Source organism: Antennarius striatus, chromosome 10, assembly GCF_040054535.1.
Source record: "Antennarius striatus isolate MH-2024 chromosome 10, ASM4005453v1, whole genome shotgun sequence".
In the NCBI taxonomy this organism is placed as follows: domain Eukaryota; kingdom Metazoa; phylum Chordata; class Actinopteri; order Lophiiformes; family Antennariidae; genus Antennarius; species Antennarius striatus.
Window position 1 is genome coordinate 17312501 of NC_090785.1, and position 14944 is coordinate 17327444.

At 43.4% G+C, this 14944-nt stretch overlaps 1 protein-coding gene across 2 annotated transcripts; it reads right to left on the reverse strand.

Annotated features, from left to right (window-relative positions):
• Positions 1-4562: 4562 nt before the first annotated feature.
• On the reverse strand, positions 4563-14933 carry LOC137602583 (progesterone receptor-like). 2 transcript variants are annotated; one of them, XM_068325443.1, is made up of 9 exons: positions 13554-14933; positions 12531-12667; positions 12168-12284; positions 11691-11834; positions 11395-11598; positions 9801-9945; positions 8735-8865; positions 8440-8591; positions 4563-6370 (listed from the first exon to the last, which is right to left on the reverse strand). In XM_068325443.1, the coding sequence occupies exons 1-9, from the start codon at positions 14417-14419 to the stop codon at positions 6206-6208; spliced, it is 2061 nt and encodes a 686-aa protein (XP_068181544.1). In that variant the 5' UTR covers positions 14420-14933; the 3' UTR covers positions 4563-6205. The 2 variants fall into 2 exon arrangements, with proteins under 2 accessions (XP_068181544.1, XP_068181545.1); XM_068325444.1 differs by having other exon boundaries at positions 4564-6370; positions 11724-11834; positions 13554-14932.
• Between the last annotated feature and the right edge of the window lie 11 nt (positions 14934-14944).

Below are 14944 nucleotides of genomic sequence, written 5' to 3' on the forward strand. Positions count from 1 at the left end.
CAAGAATCCATCAGTGGGATTTTACAAAAACACACATTTCCATACGGGTTCTGTGAGAAAAAGGCCTGAAGGGAAGCAGAACCGCCCCTGGACGGGGTGAAACTCCCCTGGAAACATCACGAAGCCACAACTTTCAACTGTATGCCTCATGTGTCAAATTAGGTTAAAATACTTGTACCTCTCTGAGCATGCTTTTTTTTTTTTCCTTTTCTTTTTTTAATGCATGCTAATGTGTGAATAAGGAATTGTCTGCTTTCATTTCCATAACATGAGTCATGGATTTGCCTTAGATTTGCTTGGTTGATTTTCAGTTATGCTTGAATACAAAATCCATCTCTGGAACTGTAAAAAAAAAAAAAAAAAAAAAAAAAGGACGAAGATTAGTGCTACAAGGTAGTCAGATTACACACACACACACACTGTGGAGGACACACAAGCATGATCCGAAACACACACACACACACACACACACACACACACGCACACACACACACACACACACACACACACATACACACACTTTTCATAGGCCATTGCTTTGTGAAAGAGTCCTATGATTGTGAATTACTTCACCAAGACTGTTTTGATGAAAATGTATTGCCTTGCCCTTGGAAATGTGGCACAGCAGTCGATATGGCTCTACAGACTCTCCGCTGAGAAGGCAGCAGACTAAAGATGGTGTTGGACTGAGGAAACAATAGAGGAGAGTCGTTGGGGGGTGGGGGTGGGGGGTATTCTTTTGCAGAGTCGACTGTATTGGATTTGGATTGTAACATAGTAAGATCAAGTTAGGCTGAGAGGAGCCGGTAAATATTACGTCGGAATCACAATAGACATGAGCCGATTGTTATTGCACCATTCTCACATTAATAATTCAATCATTTGACCTATGACATGATTTCCCGTAAAACAATCTGATCCTCTGTGGTCAGATAGAGATATTTGAAATCTATGAGTGTGTGCTCTGGACGTCTGTGAATGTGTCTGTTTTGACCTTCCCAGAATGACACAGACCTGATGCCGCAGGCTAGAAGTATAATATTTAGAGGAGAGCAGAGAATAGATATCAGAAAGTGTGTGTAGCAGCTGAAATGGGCTACAGCATTATCCGAGCTAAAGACGTAGCTCGCCCCAAGGGTGCTCCTATAAACGTGCCACAGAAATGTAAGGCCTTACTTCAGCTATGCTCTTAAAACTACGCAGCGCACTGGAAGAAGAGGCAGAAAATCAGTGTAATGTACACAGAGTGGATTAAATAGGAAAACAGCTGGTGGAAAGAGTGGAAACAAAGCTCTGTAATATTCTAACACATTGTTTAAAAGATCAATCCTGACAGAGGGAACATCACCATTCCAAGATGAGTAAATCTGCGGTTGCATGAACACACACGAAATAACAACACTTGCATGCATGTGCAGGGAAAAAAAAAAGCTGGGGTGCCATCCATCAAGCTGCAGACGGGAGCCTTGGAAGAGGGAATCTGTTCTGTGATGGCTGCAAATGAGGACTGTGGCGGCGCTGTCACATTGCGTTTGGCTCGGACACGGGAGCCACCGGGGGCCACGAGAGGGGCGGAGGGCACGGACACAGTGTACAGATATAATGAACTTGGGAGATGGCTGCAGCATGGCCAGACACTGTGATTCTGTCACAGCTAGTGGCGTGCTATTGCTGGTGCTGCAGGAAAAAAAAAATAAAAGGGAGGAAGGAAGGAAGGAAGGAAGGAAGGAGGCGGGAGGGGAGAGGAAGTAAATTGAGTGCAGAGAAGAAATGAGTGAGGAAGGAACACAGGCGGTGATCAAGACTGGAAAACCAGAGGAGAAAGAGACGAAGATGGGGGGAATGCATGAGGAGCCCGGCAGAAAAGCAAGCCGCTAATCGCTGTTGGATTGTTGAGGCAAAACCAGAAGAATATTTGCTCTAATTAGAGCCAGCTAATGTGTCTCCAGGTATAAATGCTGTCAGCACTTTCCAGAGAATAATTAGAGGTGCGTTGTCCAAGAGAGCGGCGTGGCTCTCCCTTTGTTCATCATTAACAGTTCACTGACAACAAAAGTGGTGTTAATAGAATGTAATGTGGTCTCCTCACAAATTCGTTTGTTAAAATGGTCATCAGGGTAATGCAGAATAATTCCTTCCGTCTGTGCTCGTACCCAGAATTCCATGACTCCTCTTGCCTCCCTTGTGTCCCCCCTGCAATTTCTTTCCTAATGTCCCGCATCGATTCCGGTCTGAGTTTTCTCCACAGCCTCTTTCTCTCTCCCCAACCCACCCCCCCTATCAGAATGACAAACATGATTTCATTGTGCGTTACAATCATCAGTCTTTGTAAAACACAAAAAAAAAAAAAAAATCCACTAGAAACAAATTAATTCAGCTTCAGAGACAAAGACAAATGTATAGATTTATAACACCACACTTGAGTTCCCCATTGTGTTTTAATGCATCATAAACACTTGGTGTTTTTTGGTCTCTGTTCCAATAAAAACAGAGAGCGCGGGGGTGTAATATCTGGAGCTGGGGGAAATTAAAGCTGAAGTTCCTCTCCTCCTCAGTGCACCCACAGCGCACACACACACACACACGCACGCACGCACACATACACACATGCACACACACGCACAGTTAATCAGCAGCCTACAGAGAAATCTAAGACCACATCTACACCCAGTGGAGGGAACCTGATACAACCACATCTCTACCCCCCCCCCTCCCTTCCCACATTCCCCTCTTTCTCTTAATCATCAACACACACATACTCCCGAAGATAAATTGGACGTGAGGTTCAGTATGATTAACTAAACTTAATGAAGACTGAAAGTGATCTCAAACAAGGTAACCATAGAAGGGAAGTCTTTGAGAAAACCCTTTTTTAAACGTCTGTCCTCTGATGCCATTTCCAAAAGTCCCCCCCCCCCCCCACCCCCTTTTTTTTTTCCATCCCTGCTTTCTATAATGCTATTTCCAAAAGTCTATTCAGTGTGTGGTGACAAACATAAACCTTCTGACTGCTGGAAAAATAAATCATATTTTCAAGTGAAGACAAATGCCTTATCCGTTGGGAGTAGCCTCAGGCTACAGTCATAATGGCCTCCTTCTATTTCTTTCTGCCTCCCTCTTTCTCGCTTTCTTTCTTTCTTTTGGTCTCCAGGCGGGGACTTTCCTAAACCAGCGTTATGTCCAGAAGCCTTTACACAACACAAAGCTCCGGGCAATTCAGGAGCAACGTGGTGCATTCTTGTTTTAAGACTTATTTTAGGATAAACTCAAGGGCGGTGAATGGCGCTTTGTGTTCCAGTCACACCTCTGGAACAGAATTATACTCCACGCTCTGCACGGAGTTGTTGTTCATGTGTGATCTGGTGTCACAGCCATAAAATCATGGATTTCCTAACGTCGCAGTCCCGGTGTGTGTTATGCCCGGGTCGGGCTCGGCCCGGCTCAGGGCCAGGCCAGCTGCAGAAGTCTGTCTCCTCTCCTCTCTCGCCTCCTCTGCTCTCAGTGCTATCAGGTTGCCACTCCTCCTCCTACAGCCCATTACACAGGCCTCTTTATGCTGCGCTAAAAGCTGCTCATGTTCAAACACTCCTGGGAAAAGCTCCTTAAAACATGTCAGGATGAGAGGCCCTGTCTGGTAAAATATTAATAGGAAGTTAATTGGTTGTTAATGGACTGGTGCTTGGGTAGGAATCGCCCTCCATTAGATCGGCCACAGAACGGCCCATTCAGACGGGGTCATCTTACCACCTCCTCAGTTTAATTGTTTTCCGGTCACTGTAGCCGTTAGTTGTGGTAGCCTGGTGTTTAAGACATTACTGATGGTGTTTTATGGAAGGTCTTTCAAAGAAGTGTCAGACTCGTGCCGACCTCATTTGTATTGTGAGGGCTCGCTTTAGTTTGGCCATTCTTCCTCCCCTCTGGTTCAGTTTGAGGTAATCCTCTCACCTCCACAGTAACCCTTCCATACAAAAGTCACTCCTCGTGTTTTTTTTTTCAAATACAAGGAAAGAGTTTGAACTTTTGTTGTTCGGGGCCAAGCGTGTTTGTTCTTTCTGCGGTTGTTGTTTCCCAAGAAAAAAAAAATCCCTCTTCTGCAAGGGTAGACATGTAATATTGATGCAGAGCAGACTCACAGAAACAGAAATCAAATGGAATCCAAACTGAGTTCAAATGTCGACATCAACACATACATTTTTGATCGTCGAAAACCTCAAGACGCCATTCCTTTTAAGGAAAGCCGCAAGGGCATGCCAGTGTAAATTTAGAAATAAGTGATATTTCAATCCCAACTTTCAATTCCAACTTTGTTCAGCTCCAATTCATTTATGAGAGAGACAAATTCTTGTTCAGGGAGGCTATTCAGGAAATGGGAGTCGAACAGCGGTCGAGGTTACGCTAACTTTTTACAGTTTAGCCTTTTTAAATCCACCGTGTAAAAATAAACCAGCTCTCAGCGATGTGTCATTGTCTCACTGGCCTTTACTGCTTTTGTTAATATTGTGGGGGGAAAAAAAGGTCATACTTTTCATCAACATATATACATTTCTATATAAGTAACATAAAATAAAACCTGATCTAGTTGACTTTGTTAGACTCCAATCAGCTGAAGCTTTTCTTTCTAATCAGCAGTTGTCACACTTTAATCCTGCATTGCACCTCTGATTAAAATGTGTTCTCTATTTACTCCCTTTTACTACCGTGAACTCCCTTTTTTGTGACTCTGGCTGCTTAATGGTAACCGTGTTCAAACGCTGACTGACTCCGTGTCCAATTACATTACGAAGCAAATGTCAATGTATCCAACAGATGTTGTTTTACCAAAGTGTTGAGCTGGTTTACGGCTGCAGATCGACACGCCGCCACTAGATGGTGATGTTTCTCATAGGAACAGCCCCAGATGAGCTGCAGCCAGACCTACAGCACGACTGTGAGCTCTGGTTTCTGGCTGTGATCCATCACCTGGCTGGGTGGAGATGCACATGATTGTGGGGCTGAGTAATGCGGTATGAGAAAATTCTTGTGTGTTTTGCTGTTGTCTGAAGCCGTCTGCCAACTTTACTGCATTTCAAAACCGAATGAGACAAGGAACACAATGACGCCATTGTATTAATATTAGCAGGCAATCAAAAGACATGTTTGTACTATAACACTGTGCACGTCTCTCACCTTGCTCTCATCAGCCACAAACAGATACAGACTCATGCCTCAGTTTTATTACACATTAATGTTGCATCGACTGAACAGATTAATCACTGGACTTCTTAACGTTCAGCAAACTTGTCAGGAAGAAGAAGCGAACACATGATTCACAACAAGCACTTAAAAAGAACACTTTAGGAAACAGTAGAAAAGTTTGAAATGTGCACTATGGAAATGTTGGACTTCATTTTTGACACTCTTAAACACGAAAAACATATTTTAAAAAAATGGTACCTATTGTGTTAACTGTCTAATAAATCATTCTAGTGCTTTTGTTTGTTATTTTGCAAATTTTTTCTTCATTGTTTTTGGTGTGACCTTTTCGAAGTCGAGCGATTCATGAATATACATTTGGGTTTTGCAGTCACTTGCAGTTTAAAGGTGTATTTGTTGTCTTGACACCTGAAACCACTGGTCGGTCATAAGGTGTGAACAGCTTAAAAAAATTTTTTTTTTTGCCTTTTGGCAAGACGTGTTTTCTTAGGATGCGTGCCAACACCGAGTATTAACTGTCAATCAACACCTTTGTTCATCTCAGGTGCATACAATAACATTCATTGTGGAACGAGCTCGTCCAAATGTCACTGTACTGTACAGACGAGCTACGGTTGATGTGAAGTCTGGAAATGTGTCAAAGACACGCAATGCCTTTATATCAGAGTGAAGATGTCTGCATGCTGTGCAGATGGCCAGCTTGTGTAGAGAAATGCATGCTAAAAGGTTTCTTAATCAGCTCCAGAAACATTGTTTTTGTGTGATACAGGTAACAGGCAATAAGAGCAAGAGAGTAGATGCAATTACAAGACTAAAAGAATGCACTGTATGTCCTTATTTTAATGTCCACGCCTCATGTTTAATGCCTCACTACCTCCCTTTGTGACCCTAGGTACAAAGAAGTGTGTTTGGTGTCAAACCGTAAGCCTTCACCAGCTTTAAAAGAAAGAAAATGCCCAACACCTGGCGGCGGAGCTCGAGTGACATAAACAACAATCACAGAGGCTCCTCTCTAAGCTGTGTTGTGGAAAAGGATGGGCTTGACCATGCCGGACAGGATCTTGGGCACGTGAACGCTCACGATCTCGGAGATCATCTCTGGGAAGTTGACCCGCGTTTGCAGGGACTGAGCTTGGATGAACAGATCGTAGGTGAACTGGTGTAACTTCCTCACAATCTGAAAATAAGAAATATATGAGAGAGGAAGACGAGATGATACATGGGATTATGATGAAGACAGGTGACACACCTGACTGTGTGCGGCCTTTAAAAACAACACAGGATAGATGAGAGGGGCAATAACAAAGGGCACTGAAGCCTGTCTGTGAGCTCTAAGAGGTGATTTGAACAGATGACACTGATAGAGATGCTCCAAGCTCCACAAGCTAAAAGGACTGAACTTCCAAGTCTTGATCAAGTGTGGTTTTCTGCTTAAACGGCTCCGTCAGACAATCCCCGGCTGCCCTCCGGCTCATGAGGCATTAGAAGGTGAGTGGGACAAAGACAGCCGAGCCTTTAAGGATAAACCCACAGTGAAAGACTGCTGCAGCGGGAAACTTTACTGCTCTGGCAACACCTAAATCACTGATGTCAGGAGTTTTACTTTGGCGTATGTTTGTTCTCACCAGCATTAAAAGTTCTATTGAGGAAAGTAGATTATCTGCGCCCTCTAGTGGTTGTATATCTAACAGCAATATATCTAAAAAGCAAGACATACTTCTGATTGAAATTTTCTTTTACAATAATAAATATTTAATTTTAGCTTTTTATTTAATTACAGCTTTTCAGGTTTTATCTTTGTTTTATGTTTATATGTAAAAAATTTAATTATGCTTTGCATATACAGCAAAATACCTTGTTGTGGGTTTTCATCGAGAGTCACCTGTATATCTGTTATTTTCTTTGTGTCAAATCCTTTGATTCGAATTTAATATAACCTAAATCCAAGCTAAAATGAAAACAGCTTTAAAAATCAACATAATATTCTAGTGGATATAAAAAGATCAAATATAAATGCAATTCATTGTGTGCCGGCAAAAGGACATTTATGACTCAGCCTTAGCATCTGACAGGTAAATTATTTACTTGCTATTTATCTTTAACCACGGTGAATTGTGTAAAGTGAGGTTTTTGCCAAGGAAAAAATTCTCTAAAGTAAAATAATAAAATATTGTATTACTTCAATTTGCATATCATTTGGATAAATAAATGCTGGTATTTCCTTTCCAAAAAAACAACAACAAAAAAAAACAAGCATAACAAAGGTCACAGCTGTAATTTAAATAAAAACAGAAAAAGGTTTTAAATGTAATAATTAGTTGCCATTAAGTGAACTAATCCACTCATGTAATGATCCAAAAACCTCCATTAAGTTTGTTAGTAAATGAATACTGTATTACTCAGAGCTGGGTGTGGTGTGTGCTCACATCAGTGAGAACAGCTGTGAGGCACTAAAAAAAGAAAACAATAATTTTTTTAAATTGTGGATGACATGAGAAGAGAAAGAAAAAGGAAACGACCACGTAGAAAGTCACCAGCACCACATTCATAAGCCAAACCCTGAGGCAGCCCTTAGGGGTCAGCAGGCGGTGATGGGACCGCCGTTTCACACAAAAACAGAAACTTTTTATTGTGTTCTAGTCTACTGTTTACTTTACCGTTGTCTTATTAACGGGCAAAACACCACTCTATTGAAGATGATGATATCATTTGACTGTGTCAAGCATGTCTTTTGTTGTTCCTGACAGCCTTTATCATGGAAACAGACACAGACAGCCTGCTAATGCCAAAAAAAACAGCCAAATAATGACGTTGGACTGTCTGGTTTTTTTTGCACTGCAGACTGTTGACTATATCAACGCTCCTCTGATGCAGACTCGCTAAACCACTACTGCGATCTTCTTCTGTGGTTTTTACTAGGAAAAGTTCAAGCAACTACTTAACTGTGGAACAGGGAACATTTTAAAAGTCAAAGAAATTCCTTTGCAGTGTAAATGAGGCCTTTGTGTCCAAGAAAAACATTACTTACAAATCTATACCGCACTTTGAAAAAAAAAAAAAATTGTTCTTTCTTGCTAAACACTTTGTGCTGTTACAAGAAAAGTGAAACATGATCCTGTTGCAACTTCAAATTGAGAAAGATATGATATATATTAAATATCTTGTCAGAAGGATTGTCCCGTCGTCGTTTTTATAACAGTAACCGGAGGTACGTGATGTCTTTGAGAGCTGCACTGTGTCTCTTACCGACTGGAGGGAGTCCAGGAGCTGTGTGAGCTGAAACAGCCTCTGAGTCCGGGTGGTCTCTCCACAATGGCTGGCCAAGCGGTCCAGCTCCTTGATGTAGGAGGTCCGTAGTTCATCGAAACATCGCTGGCTCTTCAGGCCCTCTATTGGCACTGTGACCACAAAGCCAGAGCAAAACAATAACTCCATCCCTCCCACCAGTTCTCTAAAGTAGGTCTGCACGTTATTGTGGTCATGTTTCATTTGTTGAGCGGACATCTGGTTTTTTTTTTAAATATATTTTCGGATTACTCACTGATGCTGAAGAGAACCAGGGCCTTCATGCAGAGGAACTCCTCCTGGGTGACCTTCAGCATACAGAACCTTTGGGAGAGCAGCTTCATCCTTACACAGTGTTCATACATACTCGACACATGCATCCTCTCGCTGTGAGACGGGTGGGGGGGGGGGACAAAAAACAACAACAAAAAAACAGCATGAGAGGAGGAAGAAGGAGCTCATGATGCGACAAAACAGAGATGTGCGAAATCGAGAGAGGGTCGGTCAGGAGGGAGGAACATGGAAAGGTAAAGGGCAATTAGTGGTGTCAGAAGTAAGAGCAAATGGAAAAGAAGAAAAAGAAGTGGAGGTGAGAAAAACGAGCAAGACGGATGATGGAGAAAGGAATGACAGAGAGGCAGAGGAAAATGAAGGTCGGTAGTAAGGGCAGGCTTATCCATTACCATGCAGGTCAGGAGCAGTGTGACAGTATGACAGAGGTCTAATATAGACCGAATAAGTTTTGCTAATGTTGCACGAAATGCCAGCCAAGTAAAAACGATTCTGAGGGCCTTTGGCTGGATTTAATATTCTTAACAACATCCTCCTTCAGCACTGACGACTTTTCACTGATAAGCGGAGGTGGAATTCTTCCTTATATATATTATATACAATGATTTCTTTCAGACTCTTGTGTTTAGCTTTTTAGACGGTGAAAGAAGAAATAAATCGCGGCAGCTAAAGGGCCGAAAGAAGTTTCAGTGCAAATGGAAACTTGTCAAAGTGTAAAAAGAAGCAGCGCAATGTTGCAGAAGGTCTAACAGCGAATTGGCAACGACGAGGGAATAAATCAAGATGGTGATCTGTCTGTATCTGCAGCTGTTTATGTCAGATGCAAAATAAAGTAGTGAGAACGGAACAAATATATTCACTCTCCTGTCTACAATAGACAAAACTTGTTGTATTATGTTAACATTTTCACCCAGTGATACAATAATAATCACAGTTTTAGCAAAACAAATTTCCCTTATTTTGTCAAGGTTTGACCAACTTTAGTTAACTTCCGTGCAGAACTCCACAGACGAGTATTTTACTGGACTTACTCATTGAAGACCAGGTCTGGAGCAAAGTACAGCATAGAGCTGTTGGTCAGGGTGTAAGACCTCCATCCCAATGCAAACACCATCACCCCCATCCATGACAACTGAATCACTGACATCTGATCATCCACATGCAGGTCACGGAAACCTGTTAACAACACAGTTTAATCACGCAGATGCTTGTGAGAATCGCTTACATAAAAACATTGGAACCGCAGGGGTCATAAAAACAAAATTCTGGCCGCTTTCCACGTTTTTCTTTTGTCTAAAATAATGAACACAGCCCCCTCTAGCGGTCAATACAGGAACTGGCTGATTGACGTGTCAACGGATTGGTTGCTCTACCAAGTTTTTCTGGAAGAAAACTTTCAAACTAACCAGTTTCTTATTTGTTTTCCTAATAGCTTTAAAGTTTTCTTAGATTAAAGTGATGTTGGAAGAACTCAGGTGAGGCTCCTTAGCTACTGACTCATCCAGTGTTTTCCACTCCCTAGCTCAATGTGTTTTATGTTTTCCTTCACACCAAGTACAAATATTTGGGCAAGTACAGTGGTACCTCTACTTACGAAATTAATTGGTTCTGGAAGAAATGACGTAAGTAGAAAATGACGTAAGTAGAGACGCGTTTTCCATGCAAACGCCCTAATCCGTTCCAAGCCCCGACATAAATGTTTAATTAAGCATAAAAATGCATCAAAACATGTAACAAATACATGTTCCGATTAGATTATTGCACAATAAATAAGAGTTGTGCATAATGTAAAAAAACAAAGATTAAAGAATAAAAACGACGGTCATTTACCTTTAAACTGCTGTCCTCATTGTTTTTTGCCCTCTTTGGTTCATGCGCTCTTGCCTAACGATGTCGAACAACAGAGTGAATTCCAGTCCTCCTTTTAAACTTCTCCAACCACCCACGTGATGCCTTAAACTCCTTAAACTCCCCTTTGTTTTAATAACGTGGCGATTGAAGATACATTACGGCCATATTCTTTGGCGAGATCAACCAAACGCATCCCTTTCTCATGCTTTTCATCTCTTGCTTTGTTTGTACAGACAAAAAAACTCTTTTCCTCATCTTTTCTTTTCCTCTTTTTTCCGTCACTTTCTTGGGGTCCATAGCGAATACTCAAAAAGTTAATATATTTACGTAAAACTATTGGAACACTTCATGGGTCGAGGGTCGAATGACAAGGACCCTGCATAAACAACGATCTAGCTCCACACAGAGGTCCCTCTTAGCCAATGGGATGCCAGGAAGAAGGAAGATACTAGTTAATAGCCAATGGCAGATCAGCTATGAGAATGTTGCGTTCAGGAACCTGTGGGAGCTGCGAGTATCAACCCATACTGTATTTTTACCTTTCGTAAGTCGAAATTTCGTTCCTAACTAGAGGCAATATTTTCCTGCTGAGAAATTTCGTAAGTAGAAAATTTCGTAAGTAGAGACATTCGTAAGTAGAGGTACCACTGTATTACAAAAAAATCCAAAACACAAATATGACTGCTATTGCAGACATTCAACAGCCCTAATAGAAACGCCTATAAGCAGCACGGACTTGTCTGCAGAGTGTAACCTTGGCCTAGACGGCTTTACCTGGAATCGCCTTGGCCCAGCGCACCACGGTTACCAGCTGTCTTTCCCCCAGCTCATTGAGGCTGGTGAGCAAGGACGCTGGGCTGTCTGGCAGCGCGTGGTCATGCCCGGCATTGACCATAGCCGGCTCGATGGTCTGCAAGATGCTGAGCAGTGAGAGGCAGGAGCGCAGGGTCGGAGGGATGCCTAGAACGGCTTGAGATGCTGTTCAAGACATAGACCGGACAAATGAACAGAAAAATCACACCTTTAGCATTTGGCAGTGATACGTGTGCTTCGTGACAACCATTCCTCACTTTGAGCCACAGACGCTGTACTTGTGGACTCACAGGGGATGTCTTTCTTTCTGGTTCGTTCGCCCCACTCTCCGGAGCTCCAGGGAGCCACAGGTTGCTCCTCCTCTCCGTTCCTGACTTGCGCTGCTCCCTTCAGCCTGCGACCTGGAATCCACAGAGACACGGTCAAAAACAAGAGGGTGAAAAGGATTTCAGACGTTTCTACCCTGAGGGATCACACAGCCGATAGCCATACAAATCTAGAATTAAAACGGGGACAGAGTTTAACAAATGATTCCAGATTTACAGTGTTCAAAATATTTCATTAATTTCCTGAAATACATTTCTAACACTGTATTTAAGCTGAAACATTTGCTTATTACATCCTGCTCCAGTATATGCCATGTGTCTGACCACCCTGACTTTCCAAAACACACACCACGCATATTTTCCCCTCCATATCGGTGTCTGATTCATCTCTTATTTTTGCTTCCTCACCTTTCAGGCTCATTCCCGACATGAAGCAACGCTTCAAACGACAAGAGGCGCAGTTTTTCCGCCTCAATTTGTCGATGGTGCAGTCGTTCCGGCTGGCGCACAGGTGGTTCTGCTTACCTGTGGCACACAAAAAGTTCTGGGGAATGATAGAGGACTCCAACAATGCCTCTAATTCCACTCATAGCAACGACATGTGGGTGTTTGCTGCTAACAAATAACTCACAATACCTCTTAATGTCAGGTCACTGTGCCCTGCTTCCACGAATGAGGGAGTGGGTGTAAGAAATTAAATCAGCAGACGGGTAATTGTGTGTGCGTGTGTGTGTGTGTGTGTGTGTGTGTGTGTGTGTGTGTGGCACCCACCTGCAGCCGCCCTTTTGAAGAATACTTTGCAGCTGCCACAGGTGACTGCTCCATAGTGACAACCAGAGGCGTCGTCGCCGCACACCTGACACACTCTCCTGTCTGACAGGTACACACCAGGAAACAAATCATCATGCCTACACACACACACACACACACACACACACACACACACACACACACATAAACATACACTAATGGGAATTCATACAGTTAGGTTTGCCTGCGTTATCATTTGCAGCACTAATTTCATTTGCAGCGCTTTTATTCATTGACATTTCAATAAAAATACAATAAAGAGTTAAAACACATCTAAAACACAAGAAAGCCTTTGAATAAGAGCTTTAACACTTTCACTTAGCAGTCCAACACAAAGAGAATATTTCTTTCGGTCATGAGCACAGAACCAGCAACAGGTGCTGTATCTCCTGTTTACAGTAGCGCTGATATTTTCACTTGTATTTTGCCTTCTTATAGTCACAGCAAAAAGAAAGACAGCTCTGGAAAGTTAAGGAGAGGGTGAACTCCAATTGAGTCAGGCTACATGAAGAAACACAACTTGGCCAAGGCCGAGGGGCTCATGTGAGCCAAGAGGACAGACATCCAGCTGCTTCTGCAGAACAAGTGTGTATTATTCAAGCAGCGACAGGGGACTGCAATTAACTCTACAAAAACAGCCATGCTTAGAGGGATTGATTCAGTTGTGCTGCCTCATGGAGAGTCGTGAATCATCAATAAACAAGTGTAGGGCAGTGTAGATGTGATATAGTGGATTAAATAATGCATCAACTCATAACACTCTTGTAAAATAAGATGGCAAAGCCAACAAAAAACTCATTTAGCATACAAAATGAGACAGACTGACGCTTGGCTGTTTTTGTATGGTTGCATCTGTCCTTCTGATTCTAAATGAGTCTGGATGAGTGAACGGATATAACGCATCACAATCTCAGGATGTGGCCCCGCTCGTTCACAGGACATGGAATTCCGGTCAGAATAAATCACTGTTATTATATTATTTACCTTAAACTGCGATCCGTGCAATCCGCCCAGACAGAAGACTCGGTCTTTATTGTGGAGAAAGTCCCATTCCCTGGAGGATTGGCGCTTTGGTAACTTTCCATTTGGTTGTACTCTTGTGACATGGCCGGTCGTGAGGCACCTTTACGCTCCTGCTCTCCGTTGCCGTGCCACACACACCGACAATCTTCAGTGGATCCGTGAGAGGCTTGCCCGTAATTACAGTATTTACACACCAACGCACGCCCGCCAGGTACGACTTTCTCCGGCTCGGATGATTCGTTGTACGCGCACCAAACGCTCGGGGGATCTCGGTATAGGTTCGGACCGGCACCGTAAGAAGGGTAGGGTTTCAAAGTTAACAGCTCGGACACTTGGGAAGACGCAGCCAGCTCTGCTGCCGGGAGCATGAACAAGTTGGACTCCTTCACGTAGGTGGATATGACCGGGCCGCGCGTCACCGTTTGCGCGCCGTCCTTTTCGCCCGATCGGAGGAGATCCATGCAGCTCACCTGTTGGACTTCATGGCATACCTCTTCCAGGTCGTCATCTCTCGGGTTGGTGTCGTTCAGCAGAAGCCCATTCCCTTCTGAGTTCATATTTCGAGCGGCTCCTAACTTCGTCACTCCCCGGGAGATGCTCTCCGACGCGGACTCGACCAAGTCTGGAAACGCGCTGCCGGAGGCGCACTGGTTGAGGTTGGTGGGTGAAGACACCGCGTCCAACCCCAGAGACACGGACACTGCCTTACTGAGCTCAGCTGTCGTCGGACACGCACAGGTGTCCGCAGTCCCCGATCGACCCCGTTCATTCATTACAAAAGAGTTTGCAGTTTCTTCCAAACCAGACAAGCTTGAGTGAAAATCCATAATCAGGTGGTTTCGTTTGGGAGTTGTTTTTTTTTAAAAGAAGTGCGCTGCTTGTAGGGAACAAGTAAAACAACACTTTCAAGGCGAGGAGACGCCTACCCAATCAGAATCCAGTCTTAAAAGCCTCAGCCCAAGGGAAATTAAAGCATGTCGTCGACGCAGGGCTGCTACAGACAGGGGCGAAGTTTATCATAAAGTCGCCTCAAGACTTTCCCCCCCTAAAATCCTGAATCCACTTCATGAGTGTGTGTCCTCCATGCGGGACTTCGTACCTGACCCTGGCACGCTGACCGTCGCGCCCTGAACAACAGATCTTAATGTAACTTCTAATCTCAGTGGAATCCCAGCGCCGTGCCTCCCGTTATTTGCTTGCAGAAAAACAAAAAAACAATCCGCAGTTCTCGCGAGGATTAAAGGCTGTTTTAACACGATAAGGAGCGTCTCCTCACGGTGAGGTCTGAGCGCGTTTCAGCGTCCTGCAACCAGCACACACGTCTGAAATAACGCAATATTTACAATTTGCAA